The following is a 27,341-nucleotide window of genomic DNA, read 5'->3' on the forward strand; positions in this document are numbered from 1 at the left end:
ATTGAAACAAAAGAGAGGTGAGCAAAATTTATACTTAAAAGGAAAGAGGGAGGCCTCTACTGATTTTTATGGTGTACTATAAAACCAGAGGGTTAACATTCTCCGACTATCTCTTTAACTATCTATCTATCTATTTTACCAAGGATATTAATATATCTATCTATCTATCAATCTCACTATCTATCTTACCCTGGATATCCTAGATGAGCAGGGCTAGTATCTGGACCAGTTAACAACTGACTATCTGTCTATCTATCTCACTATCTATCTGTATATCTCACTATCTATCTATCTATCTTACCCTGGATATCCTAGATGAGCAGGGCTAGTATCTGGACCAGTTAACAACTGATTATATGTCTTGTCTATCTATCTATCTATCTGTATCTCACTAACTATCTATCTGTCTATATATCTATCTATCTCACTGTCTATCTATCTTACCCTAGATAATGATATCCTAGATGAGCTGGGCTGGTATCTGGACCAGTTAACAACTAACTATCTATTTATCGATCTATATATCTCACTAACTATCTATCTGTCTATATATATCTCTATCTATCTATCTATCTTACCCTGGATAATCCTAGATGAGCTGGGCTGGTATCTGGACCAGTTAACAACTGACTATCTATCTATCGAACTATATATCTATCTATCTATCTATCTATCTATCTATCTATCTGTCTATCTATCTTTCTTACTATCTATCTCACTATCTATCTATCTATCTTACCCTGGATATCCTAGATGAGCAGGGCTGGTATCTGGACCAGTTAACAACTGACTTCCTGATCTTGTACTTCCACCTAAATAGATTAAGATCTCACAAACGACCATTCTGGTTTAATACAGAAAATCTTATGTTATATCGCAGGGTGGCGGAGCCGTATAATTTTGATGCGGCTCCGGCTCCTACCTTAAATTAAATATATCAATTTTTTTTTATTATTGAATTTGATAAAATAAAATAAATAATATAAAATATTTTGCTTTCATTTGATTAAAGCTATATAAAAGTAGAAGGATGTGTGTCTATTTGTTAAGTAACAATAGTTTTTCAGTTTATTATATGGAAATAGACCGTTACCAAATTATAATATTACTTAAAAAAATCATTTTTTGCTAGTCCGGAGCCGGAGCCGTTTTTAACGAAAAATACGGCTCCGGCTCCACCAAAAATGTTGCTGCTCCCGGCTCCCGGCTCCGGCTCCAGAACACTGTTATATTGAATAAATGTAATAATCAACGTTTAGTCTTTGATGAAGTGCTTAATCCCCTAGCCCCTAAAGAGAAAGTTACTTTATCTTTAATTTAAGCAAAAACTTATCATTTATTGTGTTAGGGGTGTTAATAAGAGATTTTTAGAAAAAGAATTCATTAGATTACTTCGATAGTAGGTCCTTAGTAAAGCCCCCCCTCTCCCCCCTATTTTTAGATATTTGTATCAGGACAGACAAATATCTAAGTAAAAAACTTAATCTGGTCTATGATATGCATAAATCTTAAGGAGTAAGACAATGGACGATAAATTGATTTACACCCCCATTCATATTAAAAAAAAATAACAACCTGTATCTGGACGATTAATTGATATACATTCCCAATGATGATAAACAAAATTAACCTGTATCTGGTCTGGGAGGTAAGGCAGGTCTAGATTGTTGCATCATCATGCCAGAATTTATAAACTGAGGCACCTAGGATATATATAAGAATAAGACATCTAGGTATCTTTCTAGCTATCTTAATTATATATCAAAATCATGTCTAAATTCTACACCATCATACAAGAAACTATAAACTGAAGTCTATCAGGTCTTATAAAATGTTAAAAAGTATTAAAGCTACTGACAACCCAAATCCTTTCTGCATAGTTCCTTTTAACAGCATAAAAAATAATCCATAAATCCTTCAGTTTTGATAAATCAGAGGATGGATAAATTACCTATAGTTTAAAAATTGAAATATCATTTCATTTTATATTTATCTAGTTTCTATCTTTCTATCTAACTATCTAGATAACTAACCATCTATTCATCTAGTTAACTTTCTAGATATCTATCTATCTACCTGTAGGCTAGGTGGATTAACGAATAGCTCAGATCCCATGGGAGAGTGTAGACGGGAGCTACCCATACCCCCCTCACACGGGGGCAGAGGGGACAGTAGGTGCTCCCCCGGGGAGACAAAGCCCTGCGGGGTCACAAGATACTTCAATATTTATTATTTGACCAAATTATGTAGGGGAACAGTATTTACTGGTCTTAGAAAGGTAAAATCAGTGTTTTTGAAACAAACTGATATCTTTTCAGATTATGATCCTTACATACCTACCTATAGTGTTTAAAAAATTTAAAAAAAGAAATACGGACCGTTCCTTCTTGGGATAAAATGCGAGAAAATGTAATTATGCCTTATTTACTACTAAATTGTATTTACTAGTAGTGCACATAAACACTAACCCCTTTATTTTTATATAAATTGAAAATAAGAAAAGGAAGTATTTTTGTGTGTTTTGTCTTAAACTTTTTGAAACAACCTAGTACGTTAACATAAAAGCAGGTGTTTGTGAAAATGAAGTAGCGACGCCACTGTATAAATAATGTGAGTATCTGTGTGTTGCCTGATCAGGAACCATTGGGGACAGAAGATCTGAACACGTTGACATCTTTTTCTCTCGGGGCATGTTCGTGATTGCCTAAATATACGGGGGTGATTTTGTCAACATAATTAAAGCAGAGAGAGAGGGGAAAATGTGCTATTACACTAGTCCACAAAGTCTTAATTTTTGGCTTGTCAATTATGGGGACTTTTATTTGTCATGTACACTAATGTATGTACACTTTCAGGCCACCAGTCCACTGGAGAAGAACAACGGGTTGCCTGCGGCTCACTGCGGCAGACATTCTAATTTCGCGGTTGCTAACAGCAATTTAAAGATTTTCATTTTTCAGACCGCTTAATTATAATGTCTGCCGGCTCTTTGGAAAACTAAGCTGTCCAGAATTAACATCCAGGTACAGCTTAGTTCTTCAAATCATTAACCTTTCCACCTTCCCTATTAACAAATAATGTAATTGGGGGGAGGATAGGACAATAGCTTAGGCCGGGTGAAGTTTAGGTTTCCACCAAATTTCCCAAAATATAACTCTATTTGTTTAGGCCTAAACATCAAGATCTTCCAATAATTCCAGACTCCATTAAATGCCCTGAGGCCCCGCCTGGAGACCCTAACCGTACTCCCGTCCTGGCCCCCTGCACCCCTTGGATAACCTCTGGTGAGATTGTGATAATTTGATCCTTCCCTGCATTACAGACCCAGGTAGTTTATTATTGCAAAAGCTGCTCTATAACTAGCCAATCTGTAAGTCTTAAGCCTCAAGGGGGATATAGCATCCTTCCCGCACATTGATGTTTACAGACTGTTAATTCTGTACAGCTGCTGAGGTGCTTTACAACTAAGTGCCACCCACCCATAGGACAACTCCTTGTCCTCTTATTTAACAATAACTGTTAAGTAATCCGAACCTGTTTTTCTCCCTACCCATAGGACAACTCCTTGTCCTCTTATTTAACAATATAGCTGTTAAATAATCTGAACCTGTTTTCCCCCCTACCCCTTTTCATCTCCCTGATAGCTTGCGGTCCCTGCCATACTGCGCCATATTAAAGACAACAAAAATTCGGTGAAGATTCTCCCCTCATCATTTATTTGTTGTAAAAACACAAAAATATAAAAACACCAAAAAAAAAAAAAAAAAATATAAGCTAAAGAGAGGTATAATTTAAATAAATAAATTAACAATAGCATTCAGTGGTCAATGAAGGAGATTTTTCTCACTAAACCGCCCGGAGCAATTACACGCTCAAGGCATAACACCCTCTATCATCCATCTAACTCACACCCCACCCCTTCTCACACCAAACGTTCACAATCCGACTCTGCGACTGTTGCGAGTCGTCGGCCTAAAACCGTCAGAGTTTTAGCCAAAAAACATAAACTCAACACCCCGTTTGAATTACGCGCCAAAAAACTCCTTAAAACAAAAAAAGCGCTACTTCAACGGCAAAAACCGGTTGACCGCAACTCTAGGCCCGTCGTTTCCTCACGCAGGCCCAGCGTTAGTCGCACCCCCCCAGGCCAAAATAGCCACCACCGTAGCCCATCCCCGTCACCTATCCGAGGATTCCCTACACCCCCTGCAGCTCCCCAACTACTTGCAGCCCCCCACTTACCCTCCTCACCTGTTGATCCACTGGTAGCTTTTCCCGTTATACATCCGTATAACGGCCTTTCACCACAAACCCCCACAACCCCTACAGATACTGAAGAGTTTGAGCTAGCCCCACAGCAACTAGATTGGGATAATTATTCCCCCATACCATCCTTCCAAAAATCAGCTTCAATTCTTGAAGAAGCTTTGGAACAACTCTATTCTGAAGATTTACAGAAAGAGGTTCAGGACGAGGTTTTTTATAACCCTGAACAGTTCCCATTACACGACCACCTCCCAGGCTCCGCTTATAACGCTTCCACATCGACACACAATATTAGTGTCGATCTATCTGCGCTTGATACAGCACAAACCCCAACCATGACTGATGAGGCAACCAAACTCATCATCGAATGCGATGTGTGCATGATGATAGACGAAGACTGTCAGAGCATCATAAATAACCCTGACAGGTTTAGCATTGAAAAGCTAGACAATAGTCTATCATTGTTGGAAGAAAAAGCCTCGTCAATTCGCCACATCATAGCTTTCTTTCGCAACAGCCCAGACCCAAGGGTCACCGAAGCTGACATGAACAAAGCGTTACAGCTACGTATAGCCATGCGCTCAAAAATCGAGTTCATTCATGAACATCGTACATCACGTTTGAAAGCTCAACCGATTACGACGACTGCTGCTCCAGCAGTACCTCTCTCTACTTGCTCTGACGACTCGACTACCACTTCAGCAGTCGGATCCGAGGCAGGTACCTTACCATGTGATGGCCAAGTAATTGTGCCTCCAGCAGTTACGACTCAGGCCACAGCTGTTCCTGCTGCAACTATGCCCCAGCAAACAGCTCCCATCCCCAACCGCATAAATCCTACAACATATGCGGTAAAACAAGCAAGGGTAAAACAAAAAAGGGACCCCTTGCTTGTTGAGCTCGACGATCTCTGCGAAAAGTTCGGCGACCTTAAAACGACCGAAGTTAAGCAGTTAGGTCAGTTCAATAAACTTAATGCTCAATTCAAAGAGCTACTCGAAAAGGCACAGCGTTCCTTACATAAAGCCAAAACGCTTTGTGAGGACGCGATGCTTACGGACATGGAGGAAGATGCGACAGCATTGGATGCCCAGTCCACCACGCTCGAAACTGAAATATCCAGCGTGGAATCATACGTTGAACGCTTGAGGGACCATTTCGGGGTGCCTATCTCAGGACACTCTTTCAATCAGCGTTCTTCCAACATTCCTATCCCTCACTTTTCTGGGGCCAAAACAGATAAACTTGACCTCTTTACATTCCAAAAGAAGTTCCAGATTTACATCGACTCAATGCCTTCCATAGCAGAAGTCGAAGCATTGGAGATACTGAAAGAGAAATGTCTCCAAGGCAATGCACAGATGTTGTGCTCTGCCGAAAAATCCATTAAGGCCTGTATGAAGCAGCTGTCGTTCCACTACGGCAGCAAAACCAGCATCATAGCTAAACGCAAGGCCAAAATCATGGAACTTGGACCATGCCCTAAATACAACTGGGAACAGCAGATCACATGGATGGTAAAACTCCGTTCACTGCTTGCTGACACCCAAGAATTTGCAAAAGAAAATGACGCGGAGCAAACCTTGTATCACGGCAAAACAGATATTGCCAACTCCGTGTTGAATCTTCTTAAAGGCGACTACTTTAAGGAGATGTCTAGAAAATTCATGTTGAGTGCAGATGAGCACGGGGAAGAAGACGGCCAGTATTGCTATGAACAACTTCTCCTCTTTCTTGACTCTGAGCTCCGCCAGCTACAATATCAGCTCAATCAACATGAAGGGGCATCCCTCCACACTGGCACCGCAACTTCTTTCGGCAACAATGCCAACACAAACAGCGGCAGTTCCAGTAACAAACAGTCCAATCATGCTGGTAACAACCCGGGTCATAAAAACTCGAACCGGAGTAAACCAGCTTCTCAAACTTACACGGCCTCCACTTTCTCGGCCTCGGAGGACCCAAAACAACGCCCTAAAGGCAAGGCCTCTGATAAGTCCGCTAAGACGCCCACTCCACTCTTAGCATACACAGGCGCTGCTTCTAAGCCTGTACCAACTGATTGCGCGCTTTGTCAGAACAAACACACATATTTGTTCCAATGCCAGGTGTACATCAATACACCACATAAGGAGAAACGCCAACTCCATGGCAAGACAAAAGCCTGCCACAGGTGCCTCAGAATGGACGCCAGCGTCAATTTCGACAATATTGACGAATGGTGGAATAACCACAAAAACGACTGTCGCACCACCTTTTACTGTCAAGCTGACAATTGCCAGTACGCGTCCGCTCATCGCGTGCAAAAGCATATCCTCGCCTGCTCTATTCATGTCGAGCAGAATAAAAAGAGGTTAGGCGATTTCCGCAAGTCATTGCCAAAGGATGTTCCTATAACATCTGGCAACCTTCTGTTCATGGATAATATCACCATGAATCTCCAAACCTCTGACACCACACCTGACGTTTCCGACCCCAACACCTTCCCTGATGTTGCTGCTCCTGGCATTTTCATGTGCCAAAACGTCCCTGATCTTTCCGGCAATCCGCTGTTTGTCTTTTACGACAGCGGTTGTGGCACAGCCGCAGTTTCAGCTTCTGCAGCGGCCAGACTAAATGCCACAGAACACAGACCTGGACCCACCCTCATGAACGTAGCAGGTGGTAAAGTCGTCCATCTTCCCTATGGCAGTGACAAGTTCACACTGCCATTAGTCGACAGTGCCATGTCCGCAACTATAATTGCTGCAAAAATGGACACGCTGACGGCTCCATTTCCTCGTTGGGACCTCAAGGAGCCTTATGGTGACCTTGCAAATCATTACAAAGGCCACGAGCTCCTCCCCACCGTACCAGATGTCATTGGCGGAGGCCAAGTCGACATAATCCTGGGAATCAAGTACAATTACTTGTTCCCAATGCGCATCTGCTCATTGCCCTGTGGCTTATCTTTATACAGAAGCCCACTTAAGGGTATCGACGGCCACACAGGTGTACTTGGTGGCCCCCACAAGGCTTGGGCTAAAGCAGCCGAGACTGTAAACTTTGTTGGTGCTGCTCTCTTCTTCACCAACGAGCTGTCTGCCTACCGCTATACCACTGAAACACTTCTGAACAGTGGCAGGAATTGGTGCGCGGATGACTCCAAAACCGACACCTTTCCGTATCTCCGTCCAATCACTGTTGAGGAAACTACAGACGAGGACGCTTCGCTGGATGCTCATACATACAGCACCAATATTCAACACGTCAAACGACATGAACGCAAGTATCTTGAGAGTGAAGACATAGGCACTCAAGCACCTTACCGTTGCATAGCATGCCGTGGCTGCAATGACTGCAAAAACGGAGACATTCTGGAGGCAACTTCTCTGAAAGAAGAGGCCGAACAACTCCTAATAAAAAAGTCCGTCAAGTTCTTACCTGATGAACGCCGGATCGTAGCATCTCTTCCCTTCATTGCTGATCCGGTTAAGGAGTTACAACCAAACAAAAACAGGGCCCTCAAAGTTCTGGAGTCCCAGCTGCGAAAATTGCAGAAGGATCCAGAGGCCAAACTACAAGTTATGGCGTCACATGACAAACTAGCATTGAATGGCTATTCATGTGACATTGATGACCTATCCCCTGAGGAACGCGCCCTTGTAGACAATCTGCCAGGAGAATACTACCTCCCTTGGCGATTCGTCACTAAAGAAAACTCTCTTTCCACTCCAGTCAGGGTTGTATTTGACGCTTCGGCGACAACCTCGTCAGGTAAAAGTCTGAACGACGTCCTAGCAAAGGGCACAAACAGACTCGAAAAAATCTTAGCTCTGGACATCAATTTCAGAGCAGGTCCACATGCTTTCGCATGCGACATACGGATGGCATACAATCAGATTAAGTTGGATCCATCTGATTTCCGCTGGCACAAGTACTTGTGGGTTGATAGCCTTGCCCCTGGTGGCACCATCAGAACGCGCATCATGCGCACCATCATTTATGGGGTTAAACCTTCTGGCAACCAAACGGCAGAAGGTCTTGAACAGGTAGCTCAGTATGTCATGGACAATCATCCTGAACATACTGCAGGTGCCCAGGTTCTCAAAACCAAAACTTATGTTGATGATACTTCTGATTCAACAGACTCCGCAACTGAACTAGACAAAATCATTGCGGGAGTCAAATTCACTCTTGACTTAGCAGGCATGAGCGTCAAAAGCTTTGTCAAATCTTCAGCTGTACCTGAAGATACTGTGTCGAATGATGGCACACATGTTAGCTACCTCGGCTATCGATGGGCTCCACTTGCTGACACTCTCAGTCTGGACGTCAAACCTCTCTCGTTCGGTAAAACAAAACGAGGTAAAAGACCTCCACCAGTAGAAGGAAGTCTTGAAGAGGCTCTCCTACACAATTTCACAAAAAGAACAATCTTGTCGCAAGTTGCCTCTAACTTCGACCTTCTCGGACTCTGCACCCCCGTGACTGCTAAATTCAAAGCAGACTATCACGACCTCCTTTCTTACGCCACTGGCTGGGACGACGGTCTCCCAACCAAGTTGCTTCCCACATGGGTGACTAACATTGAAACGATGCAACAACTTGCGTCAGTTTCGTGCCCACGGTCCGTAATTCCGGCAAATTCTAAGCCCAAAGTTGATCTCTTAGTCTCTGTTGATGCTAGTCAAAACATGGCAATCGTATGCGTGCATGTTAGGTCAATGTCTCTCACAGGCGAGGTCACTGTCCGACTAGCTGCTGCCAAATCAAAGATTGTAACTGGTAGCACAATTCCTCGAGCAGAGCTCAGGGCAGCTGTTGTAGGCACCATTCTCGCAACAACCGTTGCCAAAAATCTCAAAAACAAGGTAGAAAAAGTCACCTACTTCACAGACTCTTCCGTTGTGCTATCTTGGCTTCATCAAGATGCACGCCCTCTTTCTCTTGGCGTACGCAGCTGCGTCATCGAAATTCGCCGATTCTCTTCCCCAGACCAATGGCGACATGTTGAATCTGAAAACAACATAGCCGACTTGGGTACTCGTTTCCTCGCCACTATCAAGGATATCGATGCTAATTCTGAATGGCAAAACGGCAAACCCTGGATGTATCTTGATTACCAGGACATGCCAGCCCAATCCTTCCAAGATCTTAAACTATCAATGGAAGCGAAGCAGGCTGCTGCCCAAGAGGTCAGAATCCTCCACGGTGATACGAAATCACCTCAGGAAAGAACGGCAGAGATAACCAAGTTCTCGAATTATCTCTACGACCCGTGCAAACGGTCATGGCCCAAGTCTCTCCGTGTCATGGCCATTGTTCGAAAATTCTGCTTTTTCGACTTCAAATCGTACCGTAATTTGAAGGCCCCCCCTCATCCAAATCCTCAGGTCGTCCAACTTTCGGACGAAGAAATCCACAAGGCGGAGAATTACTACTTTAGACTCGCTACTAAAGAAGTGCTTAAGTTCTCCAACTCAAAGGCCCACGGCAACAATGTCGTCACTGACGATGGCATTGTCAAATACAATGGTCGTATTGTCGAGGGCACTAACATAGAAGACGTTGACAATATCATGCCTGATTTGTCTCCCCTCCACTTCGTTAGACCGATAGTCGATCGGTATAGCTTAATAGCATACTCCGTTATGCTATACGCCCATCAAGAGCTTGCACTACACAGAAATGTAAACGCAACACTCTTAGAATCCAGGCACGTTGCCTACATTCTTAATGGCAGAGATCTCTCCAAAGAGATCAGAGCGGCTTGCCCACATTGTCGTAGGTTCAAGGCCAAGCTTCTAGAAGCTGAAATGGGACCAATCCATCAAAACAGATTGACCATTGCTCCCCCGTTCTACTACTGCCAACTTGACCTAATGGGTCCGTTCTTAGCTCACTGTGAACATAACCACAGATCCACAGTCAAGGTTTGGGGTCTAGTCTGTAGAGACCCAGCCTCATCCGCAACGGCTTGTTATGCTATGACGAAGTATAACACTGACGCTTTTCTTCAAGCCTTCCAACGATTCGTTCATCGTTATTGCTACCCTAAAAAGGTCTTCATCGACCCAGGTGCACAGCTCATCAAGGGCGTAGCAAAATCAGAGTTTTCCATGGCTGACATCACTAAAACGCTCAATGGAAAAAGTTGCAGCATAGAGTACGAGATCGGTCCCACTGCTGCCCACAACTATCAAGGTTGCGTGGAACGCTCAATCAAAGAGATCAAAACTTTGTTCCATGCAACATTCAACGGTCTCAAGCTGGACGTCATGTCCTTTGAGACCGCCTTTTCATACATTGCCAATGAAATAAACAACATGCCAATCTGCACGGTATCCAGAACGGAGGATATAGGTCACGCAGACCTTATCACGCCTAACCGTCTGATACACGGCAGGAATAACAGGCGTGCACCCACTGGACCAATGAGGGTAGAGCAACCATCCCGCCTATTGGAACAGATGGAACGCCTCTATCAATCATGGTGGCAGATCTGGCTGTATGAACGCCTTCCAGATTACATTCCAAGACCAAAGAAATTTGGCAAAACAGGTCCACAACCAAAAGAAATGGATATCGTTGTTTTCCTCCGGTCCCCAGATGAGTTGATTGGCGATCAACTCTGGCGCCTTGGCCAGGTCCTACACCTCATCACTTCTGATGATGGTATCGTCCGTCAGGTAATTATCCGTTGGCGGAAACACTGGAAGGAAGAGTTTCATGAAACCAGAAGAAGTGTCCGGCACATTGCCATCCTGTTCTCCGAGGACGAGCTCGCACTAGTTGACCAAATCAGGTCCGCAGCCTCCAAGTGTGACGAGTCATACGCTTCAGAGCAAAAAACCTAATAAAACCGTTCCTGAAACGGGTTAACACAATGCGTCGCAAATGAGTTACACCCGTTAAACTTTGGCTGAATTTGCCATAGGCTGAATTTGCCGAAGATAATAATTAACCTCACGGACACGCATTACGATGTTTTGCGTTTCCAATTTCAAATCTGCAACTAATAAAGGCTGTAATTGCCGAAAAAATATAACTTAACCGACAAGCATTACGATGTTATGCATGTCTAAAATTCAACTCTGCTATTAATAAAGGCTGTAAGTGTCGAAGATAAAAAACCCTACCTCATTACATTACATAATCCTGCACATTGATTTTAATAATGTCATTATTAAATATTCAATTACTACAAAAGAAAAATCCTGCTTAAAGGTTCACACTCCCTTTAATAACTTTAATAATCTCATTATTAAATGTTATCTTACAACAAGTAGATGCTGCCTAATGTCTTTAATAATCTTATTATTAAATGATTGATTACCCCAAGAAGTTTACCCCACTTATGAGGATTGATTCCAGCCGAAGAAAACCTGGATTAGTATTAATCATATATTGTAAATTTAAAATTGTTTACAAAATAGTTATTTATTTATTTATTTTAACCCATTGTAAACGATACGCCCCATAAAAAAAAAAAAAAAAAAAAAAAAAAAAAAAAAAAAAAAACACATTGAAGGCTATTGCTGCTGGGCGTATCGTTCTTCCTATCTTCTGTAAACTGCAGTGATCAACCCGCACCCCTATGTTCTTCTTTTTCTTGCCGGGAGTGTCATGTACACTAATGTATGTACACTTTCAGGCCACCAGTCCACTGGAGAAGAACAACGGGTTGCCTGCGGCTCACTGCGGCAGACATTCTAATTTCGCGGTTGCTAACAGCAATTTAAAGATTTTCATTTTTCAGACCGCTTAATTATAATGTCTGCCGGCTCTTTGGAAAACTAAGCTGTCCAGAATTAACATCCAGGTACAGCTTAGTTCTTCAAATCATTAACCTTTCCACCTTCCCTATTAACAAATAATGTAATTGGGGGGAGGATAGGACAATAGCTTAGGCCGGGTGAAGTTTAGGTTTCCACCAAATTTCCCAAAATATAACTCTATTTGTTTAGGCCTAAACATCAAGATCTTCCAATAATTCCAGACTCCATTAAATGCCCTGAGGCCCCGCCTGGAGACCCTAACCGTACTCCCGTCCTGGCCCCCTGCACCCCTTGGATAACCTCTGGTGAGATTGTGATAATTTGATCCTTCCCTGCATTACAGACCCAGGTAGTTTATTATTGCAAAAGCTGCTCTATAACTAGCCAATCTGTAAGTCTTAAGCCTCAAGGGGGATATAGCATCCTTCCCGCACATTATTGAATTTTGATAGGTTGGTTCATTAAGTTGAGTGTCCAACCGTTTCAACCACTAATTATAATGTATTGAAGGGGTAATTTTGTGTATCATCACTGGGGACGTACATCAATTTATCGGTCATTGGCTTATCCCTTTAGATCCCTGAGAATTATGAGATTGAAGGGAATGTTTATCATTTACTCTATTATATTCTTTGTCAGTTTTATATATATCTGTATGTCCGTTTGTCTGTAAATACCTTGGAATATCTGTCATCGTCGCCGTCATGTATCACATCACGTTGAGCAATTTCTGGTATGACTATAGCAAATATAATATGTTTATTTATAATTAATTTATTATTACTTGGATGTTACACCAGATTTTTATCAAATAAAGTGAAACTTGAAGATGGCTAAAATACATTCACTCTTTCAATCCCAACGTAAACGTGGAATGGTGTAAACGGCGTAGAGGGGGCTAACAAAACTGGTTTTAATCTTCCATTTTAATATCCGCGGAAAGCTGTCTATAATATAACGATAAATAACTATTGATAAACATAATTTTCCTAGAGAATGTGAAGTATGGAAGGGCGGAGAGCCTCCCTCTGTGAAACTTCCAAAATTCTCTCGGGCACACTGAAATATAAAATTATTCAATAGAGTGGGGAAAAATACATCAATAGCTTCCCTGAACAGCAGAAAATCGACCAGGGATATAAAGGGATAAGACAATAGACGATGAATTTATGTACATCTCCAACCCCGAATTTTATCTAGTAAAATATTATACAACAGTAAATAGAAATCAATATTTGCTAATAAAAATATTTAGTAAACTAAGGGTGAGTTTTTTAATGCACCCATCTCGTAATCAATGCGCAACTGCTAAACGGCTGAGCCGCCATCCGTTAGCCGTTTTTCTTCCAACTTTTTGTTCGATTTAGGGAAAATAGACCTACCAAGGATTACTCATCTCAAGTTTCATAAAGAAATTCGAATTCTAAGTGCCATTTGCGCATTGAATACGAGAATGTTGCATTACCCACCTTCAAGAGAAACGCTCGTATAGAGTTAATGCGACAGAAAAAAAAAATTTGTAATACCTACCTATTTGAAAACAGCACAAATATATGAATATTAATACCCAAACTGATTGAAAAGTGTTACTGAACACTTTTGTTTTTGATTTCTAGAGTTAAAGGAATAAATGATATATTCATATTCTAAAGGCCTTATTTTTAAGCTTTGATACTTTAGTACTTTAAAATCTAAAATTGAAAGTTGGTCGACTTCCATCCCCCCCCCCCCCCAAACAAGTGCCCCTAGAGACCTCTAGGGGCGAAGACGCTAGTTGTGCATAAAGTACTAAAAGTTAGCATTTAAAATATCCACATAAGAGAAATAAAAAAATTATATTTAATATCGCTCTATTCCTGATAATTTTTGATGATTGAAAAAAAAGAAATCCGCAAACAGATAAATATTTTCTTTAAAAATATTTTCTTATCAGTTTAAAATAACTGATAATTCGTTAGGACCTGCAAATACGCAAGGCGAACATTAGGCTGTTTATTAAATAGAGGAGGGGGGGGGGGGGGGGGGGAGTCGGATGTGCCACTTTTTGAAACCAAAAGTAAAACGCGCATGATCACAGCCCATAAAAGAGTTACAGCTCTAAAATTCGGCAAACATGTCAATATTAAAAAAATTGCAAGTGTAAAATATAAGGGAAGTTTTTTATGAAAAAAAAAGTTTATCTCAGATGATTGAAAATTGCCTATTATGGCGAGAAAAGGCAAAAAAAATTCGGCGGGAAACGGCGGTTCCGCCGCCGTTTCTTCACAGCTCCATATTATATTCCACAAAAGCAACGGCTGTGCTGAATTTTAGAGCTGTAACTCTTTTATGGGCTGAGATCATGCGTGTTATACTTTAGGTTTCAAAAAGTGGCACATCCGCCCCCCCCCCCTTTGTTTTATTCGTTGGGTTAACAACTTTGAGGAATCCTAATTAATTTTGATTGGTTGGTTCAATAAGTCGGGGATGTACCTAGACAACGTCCATTGTCTTATCACTTAAATAAACAATTTTATCGATTTATTTTTCTGAAAACATTTCTTCTTTCCTGAATCAGCAAATGAAATATTGCATCTTTTACAAGCCTAAACTCATCAAGAAATTCTACACTTTTCAAGGTTGATTAACACTATTCATGAGGGGAAATTTTAAAGTAAAACAATAGAGGGGGAAGGGGTTAATTAAGTCTATGTCCTCATCACCCTGTGAACTCTATGCCGATTTTCAATTGGGTCTTTGAATATCAGCCAGGCAATAGCGTTGCAAATATTAACCCAGCCATGTCACTACAATAGAGATGAAAGTAATTTGCTAGCAGACGAAAAAGGTCCCCAACACTGGATCCAGGTAGTTGTCTGGTTTATACAACTGTACTTTATTGGGGTAATAAATATCTTCCGAAAGTACCCTTTTCCTTTTCTGTAGATAGGTTATTGGTAGAAAAGTTTGGAACCAACCAAACACAATTCAATTAAAGTACCCAAAGTTACGAGTCAAAGATGACAGAGTTTCAAAACTTTGGGTACCAGTTTAATTTAAATTTGGGTACCGGATCCTACCTTTCTGAATTGTTTTGGATGGGGCGTCCAGTGTAATGAGCTCGGCTTCTCTGCTTTACACAATCCCTCCAGATGACGCAGGTTCTTGATCAGCTGATCTCTAGCCTAAATAGATAGATAAATACATTGATAGATAGATACACAATCCCTCCAGATGAGACAAGTTCTTAACCAGCTGGTCACTAGCCTAGATAGATAGATACACAATCCCTGCAGGTGTCGCAGGTCCTTAATCATCTGATCTCTAGCCTGGATAGATAGATACATAGTAATATAGATAGATACACAACCCCTCCAGGTGACGTAGGTTCTTAATCAGCTGATCTCTAGCCTAGATAGATAGATACACAATCCCTGCAAATGTCGCAGGTCCTTAATCATCTGATCTCTAGCCTAGATAGATAGATAAATAGTAATATAGATAGATAGATACATAATAATATAGATAGATACATAGTAATATAGATAGATACACAATCCCTCCAGGTGCCGCAAGATCCTAATCAGCTGATACACAAAATTACCCCTTTAGAAAATAACATTTAGTGGTTGAAACGTTTGGACATTCAACTTAATGAACCTAAACTTCAAAATTTTATAAAAGACACCAAAAGATGTCAAGCCAAAGAATAAGAAAACATTATTATAAAAAATTGGAGACTAGTATAATTAAACAGCCCTATGTCCGCCTCCCTTCGTGTGTTATAAGTCAGAGTATTATCGTGGAATTTATTCTAAGAACCTTTGGGGGTGGGTGATGTAGGTAGTTATAAAAATAATTTGTTAGAAATAACGTAATTTTCTTCCGAATAGCAACGTCAAAATACCTATTAACTTAAATAACAATTAGGTCATTTTAGAAAAAAAACATTTCCAGTATAACTTCGAAACCGATCAACATCCGCTGGATTAAAAACACTTATCAGCCATACTGAAAAATCGTGTATAAAGTCATATTACAGACTACAATATCCACGAATATTAAAATAAAAGGAATATTATGGTCGAAAGAGCAAAATAATTCATAGAGAATTTGCTTATTGGAGGAATTGCCATAAAAAATCAACCAACTATCCCTTATCCTAAACTCAAATCTATTTTCTGAGATTTTAAAAAACAACACGAACTACCTATAATATTATTTTTGTCAATATATCACCACACAATGAATAAAACTTACCATTGGAAGAACATTGAGGGCTTCAGTGTTGGGGAAATCTTTTATGATTTTGTTCACATATCCCATAGTGTGGTCTAGGTTACCCTAAATAGATTGATAGAATAGAAAATAGTTCGAATAGATGGAATAAATGGATAGATAGAATAGATAGATATAGTTTGACACTGCTAGCTTTTACCAACCTTTATTTTAAACCAACAAATTAAATAATATAACGTGTTTATACTTTGGGTAAAAGTATAATCTTACAGTACAAAGTGCCATCCCTCCATGATAAATGAACCCATGGAGAGAAGGGACTTTGGGTTGTTTATTACACTATATCCCAAACTTTATGATAACGTTTTGTTATTCGTTGGCTTATTTACAGAGAGGATAATTTTATGTAAAATCATTGGGTATGTACACAAATTTATCGGCCATTGTCTTATCCCTTTAGATCACTAAAATGAACCACTAACCTTTCCGAGTTCCAGATCCTGGATCCTGTCCATAGTGACCAGTTCTTTATCATTGTGACAGTTCTCCAGTTGGAGCAAGAATTCTCCACGAATATCTTCTAGTATACTCCTAGATAGATAGTTGGATACAGGGTTGTGCAAAAATCCGGATTTTTCTAGAAAAGTCCGCGGACAATTGAAAAGTCCAGTTTTAACTGGTTAAATCATGGAAAAAAAAGAACTTTCAACAAAAAAAAGGAAAAATCCTAGATTCTAAAGTTTGATTGTAAGATTAATAGGTAATAGTATATCTTCTATTATCCTCATAGATAGATAGATAGATTCAGGGTTGGCAAAAATACGTTTTTTTTTAGAAAAGTCCGATTTTAACCGGTTTAATCACGTAAAAAACATAATTTTCAAAAATAAAATTCTAGTTTCTAAAGTTAGATGGTAAGATAGATAGATAATAGTTTTCTAGTTGAAGCAGGAATTCTCCACAAATATCTTCTAGTATACTTCTGGATACATAGATAGATTGATACAGGGTTGGCAAAAATCAGGGTTTTCTAGAAAAGTCCAGTTTTAACTGGTTAAATCATGGGGAAAAAAACAGAATTTTCAAAATAATGTTAAATTCTAAAGTTAGATAGATAGATAATAGTTCTCTAGTTGGAGCAGGAATTCTCCACGAATATCTTCTAATATACTCCTAGATACATAGATAGATACAGGGTTGTGCAAAAACCGGATTTTTCTAGAAAAGTCCGCGGACAATTGAAAAGTTTAGTTTTAACTGGTTAAATCATGGAAAAAAAACAGAATTTTCAACAAAAAAAAGAGAAAAATCTTTGATTCTAAAGTTCGATGGTAAGATTGATAGGTAATAGTATATCTTCTATTATCCTCATAGATAGATAAATAGATTCAGGGTTGGCGAAAATACGTTTACTTTATAGTAAAGTCCGGTTTTAACCGGTTAAATCAAGTAAAAAACATAATTTTCAAAAATAAAATTCTAGTTTCTAAAGTTAGATGGTAAGATAGATAGATAATAGTTCTCTAGTTGGAGCAGAAATTCCCCACATATATCATCTAATATACTCCAAGATACACAGATAGATAGATAGCAAGATGGATATATAGACATAGATAGATAGATAGATTATACAGATAAAATAAATCAAATAAAATGACTTACTTGTACAATTCAAATGTTTCGTCTATTTTTGCTTTGATTTTCACTCTGTCTTCGTGAATTGCCCTGAATAATTAAAATTATAAATGACCCTTAAAAAACTGGTACCAACAGAACTGGAATCAATCTTATTATTTTTCTTTTTACTATCCAAAGTGTCTTATTATATGATGCGATAAATAACTATTATTACATGTCTTTAGTGACAAGACAAATGATGATATTATTGGTGGTAAAGTTTAAACACTCATAGTTTGTGTGTCATTCTTCTTATTTGCAGTAAGCTTCTCATAGGTCATTGGAAATTTTATAGCTTATCAATATCGGGGGAGAGTATCTCAACCTTAAAAGAGAAATCACACATAGAAAAATATCCTCCCACCCAAAAAAGGGAAAAGAAGGTTAAGGGTAAAACCCGTAAAGGTTGTTGTTTAAAACAGTAGCAGAACGATAAAAATTTATGTTAACTTTTAAACACAAATTGTTGTCTAAAGTTCTTATCAATAAAAAATACACATATTTAGTGAATATTATCGTTCTACTACTATTTTTAAGCCTTAAAACACACACTTTTACGGATTTTAGCCGCAACCTAATTTTCCTTTTATTTTTTCTTTTCTTTTTGAAACTAGTGAAGAGTCGACTCAATGTCAATAATTCCCTTAAGTGCCCGTTGGAGACTTCAAATGGCACAACCTCTAGCTTACTAATAATAGCACTTACTCTAGATTATTATTGAGTTGATTAACGTCTTCATTGCACACTTGTGTCCTTGTTCGACCATCATTCAACAAACTATTGATCTCAGATATCTTAACAAATACCATGGTTATAAAACTTTGGGAACCAGTACCCATTGCACACTTGTGTCCTTGTACGACCATCATTCAACAAACCATTGATCTCAGATATCTGAACAAATACCATGGTTATAAAACTTTGGGTACCAGTACCCAATGTACACTTGTGTCCTTGTACGACCATCGTTCAACAAACTATTGATCTCAGATATCTAAACAAATACCATGGTTATAAAACTTTGGGTACCAGTACCCCTTATTGCACACTTGTGTCCTTGTTCGACCATCATTCAACAAACTATTGATCTCAGTTATCTGAACAGATAACATGGGTATAAAACTTTGGGTACCAGTACCCATTGCACACTTGTGTCCTTGTACGACCATCGTTCAACAAACTATTGATCTCAGATATCTGAACAGATAACATGGTTATAAAACTTTGGGAACCAGTACCCAATGTACACTTATGTCCTTGTTCGACCATCGTTCAACAAACTATTGATCTCAGATATCTAAACAGATACAATGGTTATAAAACTTTGGGTACCAGTACCCATTGTACACTTATGTCCTTGTACGACCATCGTTCAACAAACTATTTATCTCTGATATCTAAACAAATACCATGGTTATAAAACTTTGGGTACCAGTACCCATTGCACACTTGTGTCCTTGTACGACCATCGTTCAACAAACTATTTATCTCTGATATCTAAACAGATACCATGGTTATAAAACTTTGGGTACCAGTACCCATTGTACACTTGTGTCCTAGTTCGACCATCATTCAACAAACTATTGATCTCAGATATCTAAACAAATACCATGATTATAAAACTTTGGGTACCAGTACCCAATGTACACTTGTGTCCTTGTTCGACCATCGTTCAACAAACTATTGATCTCAGATATCTGAACAAATGTGGTATGTTTTTATTTGTGAGTTAACCTTACACATAAATGATAATTTTGTACAAATATCTATGCGAAGAAAGATGCCATAAGAAATGACTTAAAGGAAGCCTGCAAAATTAAAAGCTTATTTTCGGTAGAAAGTTAGATTGTCTGCAACTGATTACATTTTTACAATAACAACACCACATTTCATAGTCATAATATCTCCAAAAGAAAATCGGTTTAAATTTGCGTTTGTAAACGTAAAAAATAAAACTACTTCATGTATCTACAGATACTCTGCCGTGATTGGTTGTCGAGCGGATTCAGCCTTCTGATTGGCAGGAAATACACACATTAGAGTACTCTTACTAACCAGGTTTTGATCCTCCCACTGTGAAGGTTTAGGAAGATCAGATCAAAATTAATGGTTGAAAAGTTTAAACACTTACCAGGTTTTGATCCTCCCACTGTAAAGGTTTGGGAGGATCATAAGGTGTCAAAACTTGCCAAATTACTGGTTGAAAAGTTTGAACACTTACCAGGTTTTGATCCTCCCACTATCAAGGTTTGGGAGGATCATAAGGTGTCAAAACTTGCCAAATTACTGGTTGAAAAGTTTGAACACTTACCAAGTTTTGATCCTCCAACTATCAAGGTTTGGGAGGATCATAAGGTGTCAAAACTTGCCAAATTACTGGTTGAAAAGTTTGAACACTTACCAGGTTTTGATCCTCCACCTGTCAAGGTTTGGGAGGATCATAATGTGTCAAAACTTGCCAAATTACTGGTTGAAAAGTTTGAACACTTACCAGGTTTTGATCCTCCCACTGTAAAGGTTTGGGAGGATCTGAGCTGTGGAGGAAATCTTTGGTCAATTGTCTGCACGAACTTGTTGCTCGACATCTAGTAAATAGATAGCAAATAGATAGTTGGATAGCAAATAGATAGACAGCTAGTTGGACAGAAAATAAATAAAGGAAATCTTTGGTCAATTGTCTGCACGAACTTGTTGCTCGACATCTAGATAGATACAAAATAGATAAATGTCTAGTTGGATAGCATATAAATTGGGAGCTTGTTAGATATATAATAGATGGACAAATAGCTGGAAAGTTAATAGATGAGACAGTTAGCTGGATATGAATTAGATAGATATCTATTTGGATAGCAAATAGATAGAAAGCAAATATGTAGAAAGCTAGTGGGAAACAAATAAATAAGGCAGCTAGTTGAATAGCAAAAAGATAGATAGTAGATGACACAAAATAAAAATATGTTTAGTTTTAACTTTTGGTTCTATAGATAAGATAGATAAGTAGCAAATAATCAAAAAATAAAATTGATGTAAATATGTAGGTAGATTAGTAAGAATAGTAAAGAAAAATAGCATTAAGATATATAGAAAGTTCAAAGAAAAGAAAATGCTATAAAGATTTACCTTGGGCATCTGATTTGTTCAGTTGTTTGGCTTGTAGCACAGCTTCTACAATTACAAAATAAATCTTTAATATTTAAGCTTTTCCAGTGGCTTAATTTTTAACAAGGATGACAACATCCATAAGTAGCGAAGCACAAAAAATCGTAGATGGGAATACGTACAGGTAGATTTAAAAGGTTTTTACTAAAATCAAGAACAGATTTATTGGATAAAATAAATATGAAACCTTGTTTTATTTTGTATGATGACGATGGTCAAAGTAAATTATATTAAAGAAAGATGCTCATAACAATGGGAAAAATTATTTTGATACTGAAATCCCATAAAAGTTTGAAAATTGGATCAAAATAAACAAAGATCTTGGGAAATATGTAAAACATATAAAAATAGCCAAAAACCTGATAAAAGGCAGTCTGGCCGCCATGGTTGTTTTCTTAAAACGACAAAAAATTTAATTTTTAAATCCTTAAAAACTTTAAAAATTTGGAAAATCGGACCATATACACTGAAAATATGGAAAAAAGTGTTAAATATATTTATAAATAGCCTAAAACCTGCCAAAAAGGCAGTCTGGCCGTCATGGTTATTTCCTTTAAAGACGGGAAATTTAATTTTGATATCTACAACTGAAAAAAATTTTGAAAATCGGACTATAAACACTGAAGATATGGAGAAAAATGTTAAAAATATAAAAAACAGCCTAAAACCTGCTGAAAAGGCAGTCTGGCCGTCATGGTTGTCTTCTTTAAAAGACGGGAAATTTAATTTTGATATCTATAACTGAAAAAATTTTGAAAATCGGACCATAAACTGAAGATATGGAGAAAAATGTGAAAAATATAAAAATAGCCTAAAACCTACTAAAAAGGCAGCCTGGCCTTCATGATTGTTTCTTTAAACGACAGGAAATTTAATTTTGATATCTGTAACTGAAAAAATTTTGAAAATCGGACCATAAACACTGAAGATATGGAGAAAAATGTGAAAAATATAAAAATAGCCTAAAACCTGCTAAAAATCGGTCCGACCGCAAATGATGTTTTATAGTTAATTGTGCTCCTTAATAATGGGAATGTTGTCCAAAAATTTCAGCTTTCTATCTTTTATAGGAGCTGAGTAAATCCCATTTCCCCCATAGCGTTACGGACTGACGGACTGACTGACTGACGGACGGACAAAGTGAATTATAGAGTAGCTTCGCTACTAAAAATATTTCATTTAACATGTTTGGTGACCATTTCAAAAATAAAATTAATTACAAAACTTTTTTTTCAGTATTGCAAACTAGGGTTCTAAAGGGATAAGACAATGGCCTATAAATTGTTGTCCAACCCAAATGATGAAACACAAAATTAATCTTATAGATTACAATTAGTGATTAAAACATTTGTACACTTATCTTGAACCCACCAATCATTAGTCATAGACAGTTGCCCAAATTGTTAAGCCAATGAACAAGAAAGCGTCAATACAAAACCTAGGGGACTAGTGTAATAAACAGCCCAATGTCCCTGTAACAAAATTATATTTGTTTAAATTATTTTTCATAACATTATTTCCACACAAGAAGACGACATTAGGAGTTTCGCGGCAATCCCACACCAGCTGTACCATGCTTTATAATCAGCTGATCTTTGTTTACATTTGATTATTGTCAATTGATATCTGACCTCCAATGTGAACACTGTTAGCTAAATTGCAATATATTTCTATTAAAAATTGTGATTAGTAATTTACTTTGTGATCTTTATGCTTTTAAGGATTGTATAATTTTTAATTATTCCTGACTTATTATACTTTCAGACTCCTTAAAGCATTCTTTTAGAACAAAGTTAATGTAAAATTAATGTTACTTAATGTTTATTAAAAAGTAACTAAATTAACATATAAAACGTATCTAAATAATCAAAATCGTGGTCTCTTTAATATTTTCTATTCTAAAGGTAAGAATCCTTTTTCAGTCCCCTCCCTCCCTGACTTACTTGCAGAAAGAATGTAAACAGTTAAGAAGAAGATAATCTTCTAAACTTTCACAACAAACAACATAACGTTATTATAAAACTTTGGGGACATATAAAACTTTGGGTACTTACTTGCAGATAGAGTGTAAACAGTTGAGAAGAAGGGAATCTTCTAAACTTTCACAGCAGACAACACAAACATCTGTATCTTCTGAACAAGAAAAAGCATGTATAGCATCCAATTCCAATTACAGACAATTTTCAACGAATGTTAAAATAAAAATCACAAAATTCATATCCGTTTTGTTAAGAGGGGATGAAATTAAATCTTATAATTTTTCATTTTACTATCCATTGAAAGCTGTTTCTTACAAGATGCAATAATGAACTATTCCATTTTAAAGAATAAATTTTTCAGAATAATTAAAATCTGTTAAACAAAATTATTCACTTAGGTATAGTTTTTATTTTTGTTGTTTCAAATCACTTAGATATACCTAAATAATATATAGCAGTGACTGTCGGACGGACGGACAGCCATATTCTTATTTAGAGAATATCAACTATGATAAATATTTATTTTAAAAAAACTTACCTAAAGCCCCAAGGTCATCACTACTATCTAAAAACAAAAACAAAGTATTAGTTAAATTAAAGTCAATTTAATTTTTTTTCTCGGTTTTTATAAGAGTAGTAATTGATATATCAATGGCCTATAAATTGAAGTAAAACCACAATGATAATACACAAAAATACCCCTTTTGTAGATCAAAATTAGTTCTTGAAAAGTTTGCACACTCAAATAAGTAAACCAACCAATCAAAATTCAATACAAATCCCCAGATTTGTTAATCCAACGAATAAGAAAACGTTATAATAAAACTTTGGGAGACTGATTAAAATAATAACTTACCTTGTATTTGGTTAAAAGAAAGAGAATCTGAATCATCCATTCTCTTTCTGAAAGTAAAAACAAAAACTTAAAAGTTTTTTATATCAAATCATCTATCTTTCTATCCTTGAAAAGATAGCAAGACAGATGGAAATTGATTCAGAACAGATAAATAGTAGTAACCTTAAATTAGAAAAAAATAGTGGAATCATCCATCATGAAAAAATCATATATAGAACCGAAATAAAGACAATTTTGCTCAAAAATTAAAATAAAATCTCAAAATCAATACTAGTTTGGTTTTAATCTTATACTTATTCCATTTTAATTTCCACAGAAAGCTGTCTATAAATCGATGCGATAAATATCTATTATTTACAGACTTTGAAACAAATTTTTAAAAACTGGTTTATTGCTGTGGGAAAAAAAGTAATCTACTAGTACTCGGTTCATATTATTTTTTAAATCGAATAGGTAAAACAAAAAAGATGTCAAGGATTTTTCGACGGCTGAATTACTATAGACCGAGATGATAATTATATTTGAAGTGTGTTACCTATCTATTCTGTTGAAGAAATGAAATTAAAAACTGCTGTAAAGAAAAAAGAAAATTATTGAAGTCTAAAACCACTCTTAGGGAGAAAATAGTGTTCACACAAAATACTAAAAATTACTTATAATAAAAATAGCTAAAACTTGCATTCACATCAGGAAATAACTCAGGGATTTAAAGGGATAGGACAATGGCCGATATATTAATGTACATCATCAATACACAAAATTAACCCCTTCTATAGATTAAAATTTAGGGTTGAAAGATTTGGATTCTCAACTTAATGAACTAACCAATCAAAATTAAATGATAATGAGACAATGAATGACTAAAAATTATTATAAAACTTTAGGAACTAGTGTAATAAACAGCACAATGTCCCCTCCCTCCCTGGAAAAACTAGTTCTATTTATTTTTATTGTATTTTTTTGTACAAAATGCGAAAACACCGAAAATTATCTGTGAGGGGGCTTATTTACGAGTTCCTATATACTCTCAAAAATTGATTTAATAATAATGAAAAATTGTTCATAATAATTTCTTAAGAAAAAGTGAAGAAACAACGCACATGAGTCCAGAATTGAACCTGAGCTGGATCTTTAAATCATTTCAATGGTGATCTAAACCACCCCGCACGAAATTTCAGCCAATCACAGCGGCGCATTTTAAAAATTCGCCGCTGTGATTGGCTGAAATTTCGCGCGGGGTGGTTTAGATCACCATTGAAATGATTTAAAGATCCAGCTCTGGATAATTTTGTTTAAACAGGATCTTTAAGTACACTTCAGTACCCAAAGTTTTGTAAAGACTTTATCTTAAAAAACTTTGGGTACTTTTATTTAATTTTGATTGGTTGGTTCATTAACTATCAGTGATCAAACGTTTCTACCAACAATTTTCATTTAAGAAGGGTTAATTTTGTTTTATATTATTGGGTCTGTACATCAATTCACGTCAATTGTCCCTTTAGATAACTGGGATTCAACTTATTTTTAAATAGGTAGTTCTAAAAAAAAAAATTAACTTAGAACTAAACAAATGTTATAAAATTTCAATACTTTATAAAGGACCTTCTCATATGCTATATTGATTAGAAACAGTAATATTTATTTATTGCAGTGTATTAGACAGCTTTCCGCGGATATTAAAATGAAAGATTAAAACCAGTTTGTTAGTCCCCAGGGGTCGAAGGCCCTGGCTAACAAAACCTGGTATAAATTTTATAACTTCAATTTTAATATTCGTGGAAAATTGTCTGTAAAACGATGCTATACATGATTTTTCAATATGTCTGAGAATCGGTTCTAATCCAACGGATATTAATCGGTTTCGCAGCCATACTGGAATTTCATACCTATATGATTTTAATCAAATTAAGAGTAAAAAATTATTCAATTGCGTAGTTGTTGTTTTTTTCTCATAAATTCTTTTGAGAAAAAAATTAAATATATTGTCGGAAGTTAATTTGATTTGAAATCATTCATTCAATTTTTATAGGTAAAAAAAAATAAACAACAACGTGTTCATTTCCAATGAAATTTTTTTCCAGGATACGAAGCCGATTGGTATCCGCTGGATTAGAATCGGTTCTGAGCCATACTGAAAAAAATATTAGAGACAATTTTCTACGAACATTGAAATAAAAATCATAAAATTAAAACCAGTTTAGAAAATTGTATGCTATAAATAATTTTTCAGTATGGCCGAGAATAGGTGGATATTAATCGGTTTCGAAGCCATACTGGAAATGCTTATAAATTTCAGTGAAATGTTTAAATTCTCCCATAAGAGTGGTTATTGTTAAACTTTAAATCAATCAAAAAACGACAATATCAAAACAAAATAGACAATATCAAAAATTAAATTTAAAAAAAGATTTAACAAAACAAAAACTTAACTTTTAAATATTAACAAATGCTTTAAAAATAAGTCCAAGTATTTCAAGATTGATGTAAAAAATTGTATATAAAATGCCATTAAACAAAATTCATAATCCTATTTCGGTCCAGAGAAAAAGAAACTTGTTATTTTTAATCATTAAAAAACAATTGATATACTTTCAGTATGGCCACGAAACCGATTAATATCAGCTGGATTAGAATCGGCTCTCAGCCACCATACTGAAAAATCATGTATAGCATCGTATTACAAACAATATGCCACAAATATTAAAATAAAAATCATAAGATAAATACCTACCAGTTATGTTAGCTTGGACCTTTAACTTTTCGAGGCTAACAAAACTGGTTTTAATCTTATAGTTTTTCAAATCAATATCCGCGGAAAGCTGTCTTTAATACATTGCAATCTTTCGAAACTAAAACAAAACAAGTTACTTTGACCCTCAGTTCGTCTTACATTATATCTGACTTTTTTATGGGGGGGGGGATTAGGAACTTTGTAGGAATTTGATCAAAGATAAACATAAAAATAAAACGGGATCTGAAAGGATAAGACAATGGCCGATAAATCACTAAAGTCTCCAAAGTTGTGAAGCCAACGATTAAGAAACCATTATTATAAAACATTGGGGACTAGTTGTAATAAACAGCCCGATGTCCCTGTCTCCCTGAATTATCTACTACTAAAGATGTCTATCTCCATTTGATGAATCTCTTCGGTTTTCCCTCGACAAACTTGACAGTCTTGGCCAGCTCCTCGGCAGAGATTTCGGTGGCAGCAGCAGGATTGGGTACACGTTTCTAAACAGATAGATAGATATATAGATAGATAGATAAGATAGATAGATAGATAGACAGACAGACAAGCCTTGACAGTCAGGGCCAAATACTCGGCGGATATTTCGGCAGCTACATTGGGCACACGCTTTTAAAAAAGATAGATAGATGAATGGATAGATAGATAGATATTTAGATAGACAGACAAACAGACTT

The 27,341-nt window shown here is 37.1% G+C and overlaps 2 protein-coding genes across 7 annotated transcripts in view; both read right to left on the reverse strand.

Moving 5' to 3' along the window:
- The window catches only part of mei-P26 (E3 ubiquitin-protein ligase meiotic P26), a 47,997-nt gene extending 23,995 nt beyond the window's left edge, over positions 1–24,002 (reverse strand). For all 4 annotated transcript variants that reach the window (XM_080178231.1, XM_080178229.1, XM_080178230.1 and 1 more), the window contains exons 1-16: positions 23,916–24,002; positions 23,598–23,624; positions 23,135–23,213; positions 21,042–21,086; positions 20,413–20,506; positions 18,627–18,715; positions 17,907–17,969; positions 16,727–16,835; positions 16,266–16,349; positions 15,086–15,190; positions 13,016–13,085; positions 12,704–12,765; positions 2,630–2,704; positions 2,077–2,199; positions 1,631–1,703; positions 740–812 (exon numbers count right to left, since the gene is read on the reverse strand). In XM_080178231.1, coding sequence (XP_080034357.1) covers positions 740–812; positions 1,631–1,703; positions 2,077–2,199; positions 2,630–2,704; positions 12,704–12,765; positions 13,016–13,085; positions 15,086–15,190; positions 16,266–16,349; positions 16,727–16,835; positions 17,907–17,969; positions 18,627–18,715; positions 20,413–20,506; positions 21,042–21,086; positions 23,135–23,213; positions 23,598–23,624; positions 23,916–23,955 — 1,211 coding nt within the window. In that variant the 5' untranslated portion in view covers positions 23,956–24,002. The remainder of the gene's footprint in view (positions 1–739; positions 813–1,630; positions 1,704–2,076; positions 2,200–2,629; positions 2,705–12,703; positions 12,766–13,015; positions 13,086–15,085; positions 15,191–16,265; positions 16,350–16,726; positions 16,836–17,906; positions 17,970–18,626; positions 18,716–20,412; positions 20,507–21,041; positions 21,087–23,134; positions 23,214–23,597; positions 23,625–23,915) is intronic.
- Positions 24,003–25,462: 1,460 nt separating this feature from the next.
- LOC145333078 (BOS complex subunit NOMO1) overlaps positions 25,463–27,341 on the reverse strand; it is a 30,937-nt gene continuing 29,058 nt past the window's right edge. The window contains exons 24-25 of one of the 3 annotated variants that reach the window (XR_013884435.1): positions 26,806–27,149; positions 25,523–26,442 (exon numbers count right to left, since the gene is read on the reverse strand). Coding sequence is in view for 1 of the 3 variants with exons in the window: in XM_080178227.1 (XP_080034353.1) it covers positions 27,042–27,149 (108 nt within the window). In the remaining 2 variants the exon portion in view is untranslated. Of the gene's footprint in view, positions 27,150–27,341 lie in introns of all 3 variants that reach the window. The other 2 variants (XR_013884434.1, XM_080178227.1) reach the window with 2 other exon arrangements.

Source organism: Acartia tonsa, chromosome 12, assembly GCF_053477335.1.
Source record: "Acartia tonsa isolate MP-2025a chromosome 12, ASM5347733v1, whole genome shotgun sequence".
Lineage (NCBI taxonomy): Eukaryota > Metazoa > Arthropoda > Copepoda > Calanoida > Acartiidae > Acartia > Acartia tonsa.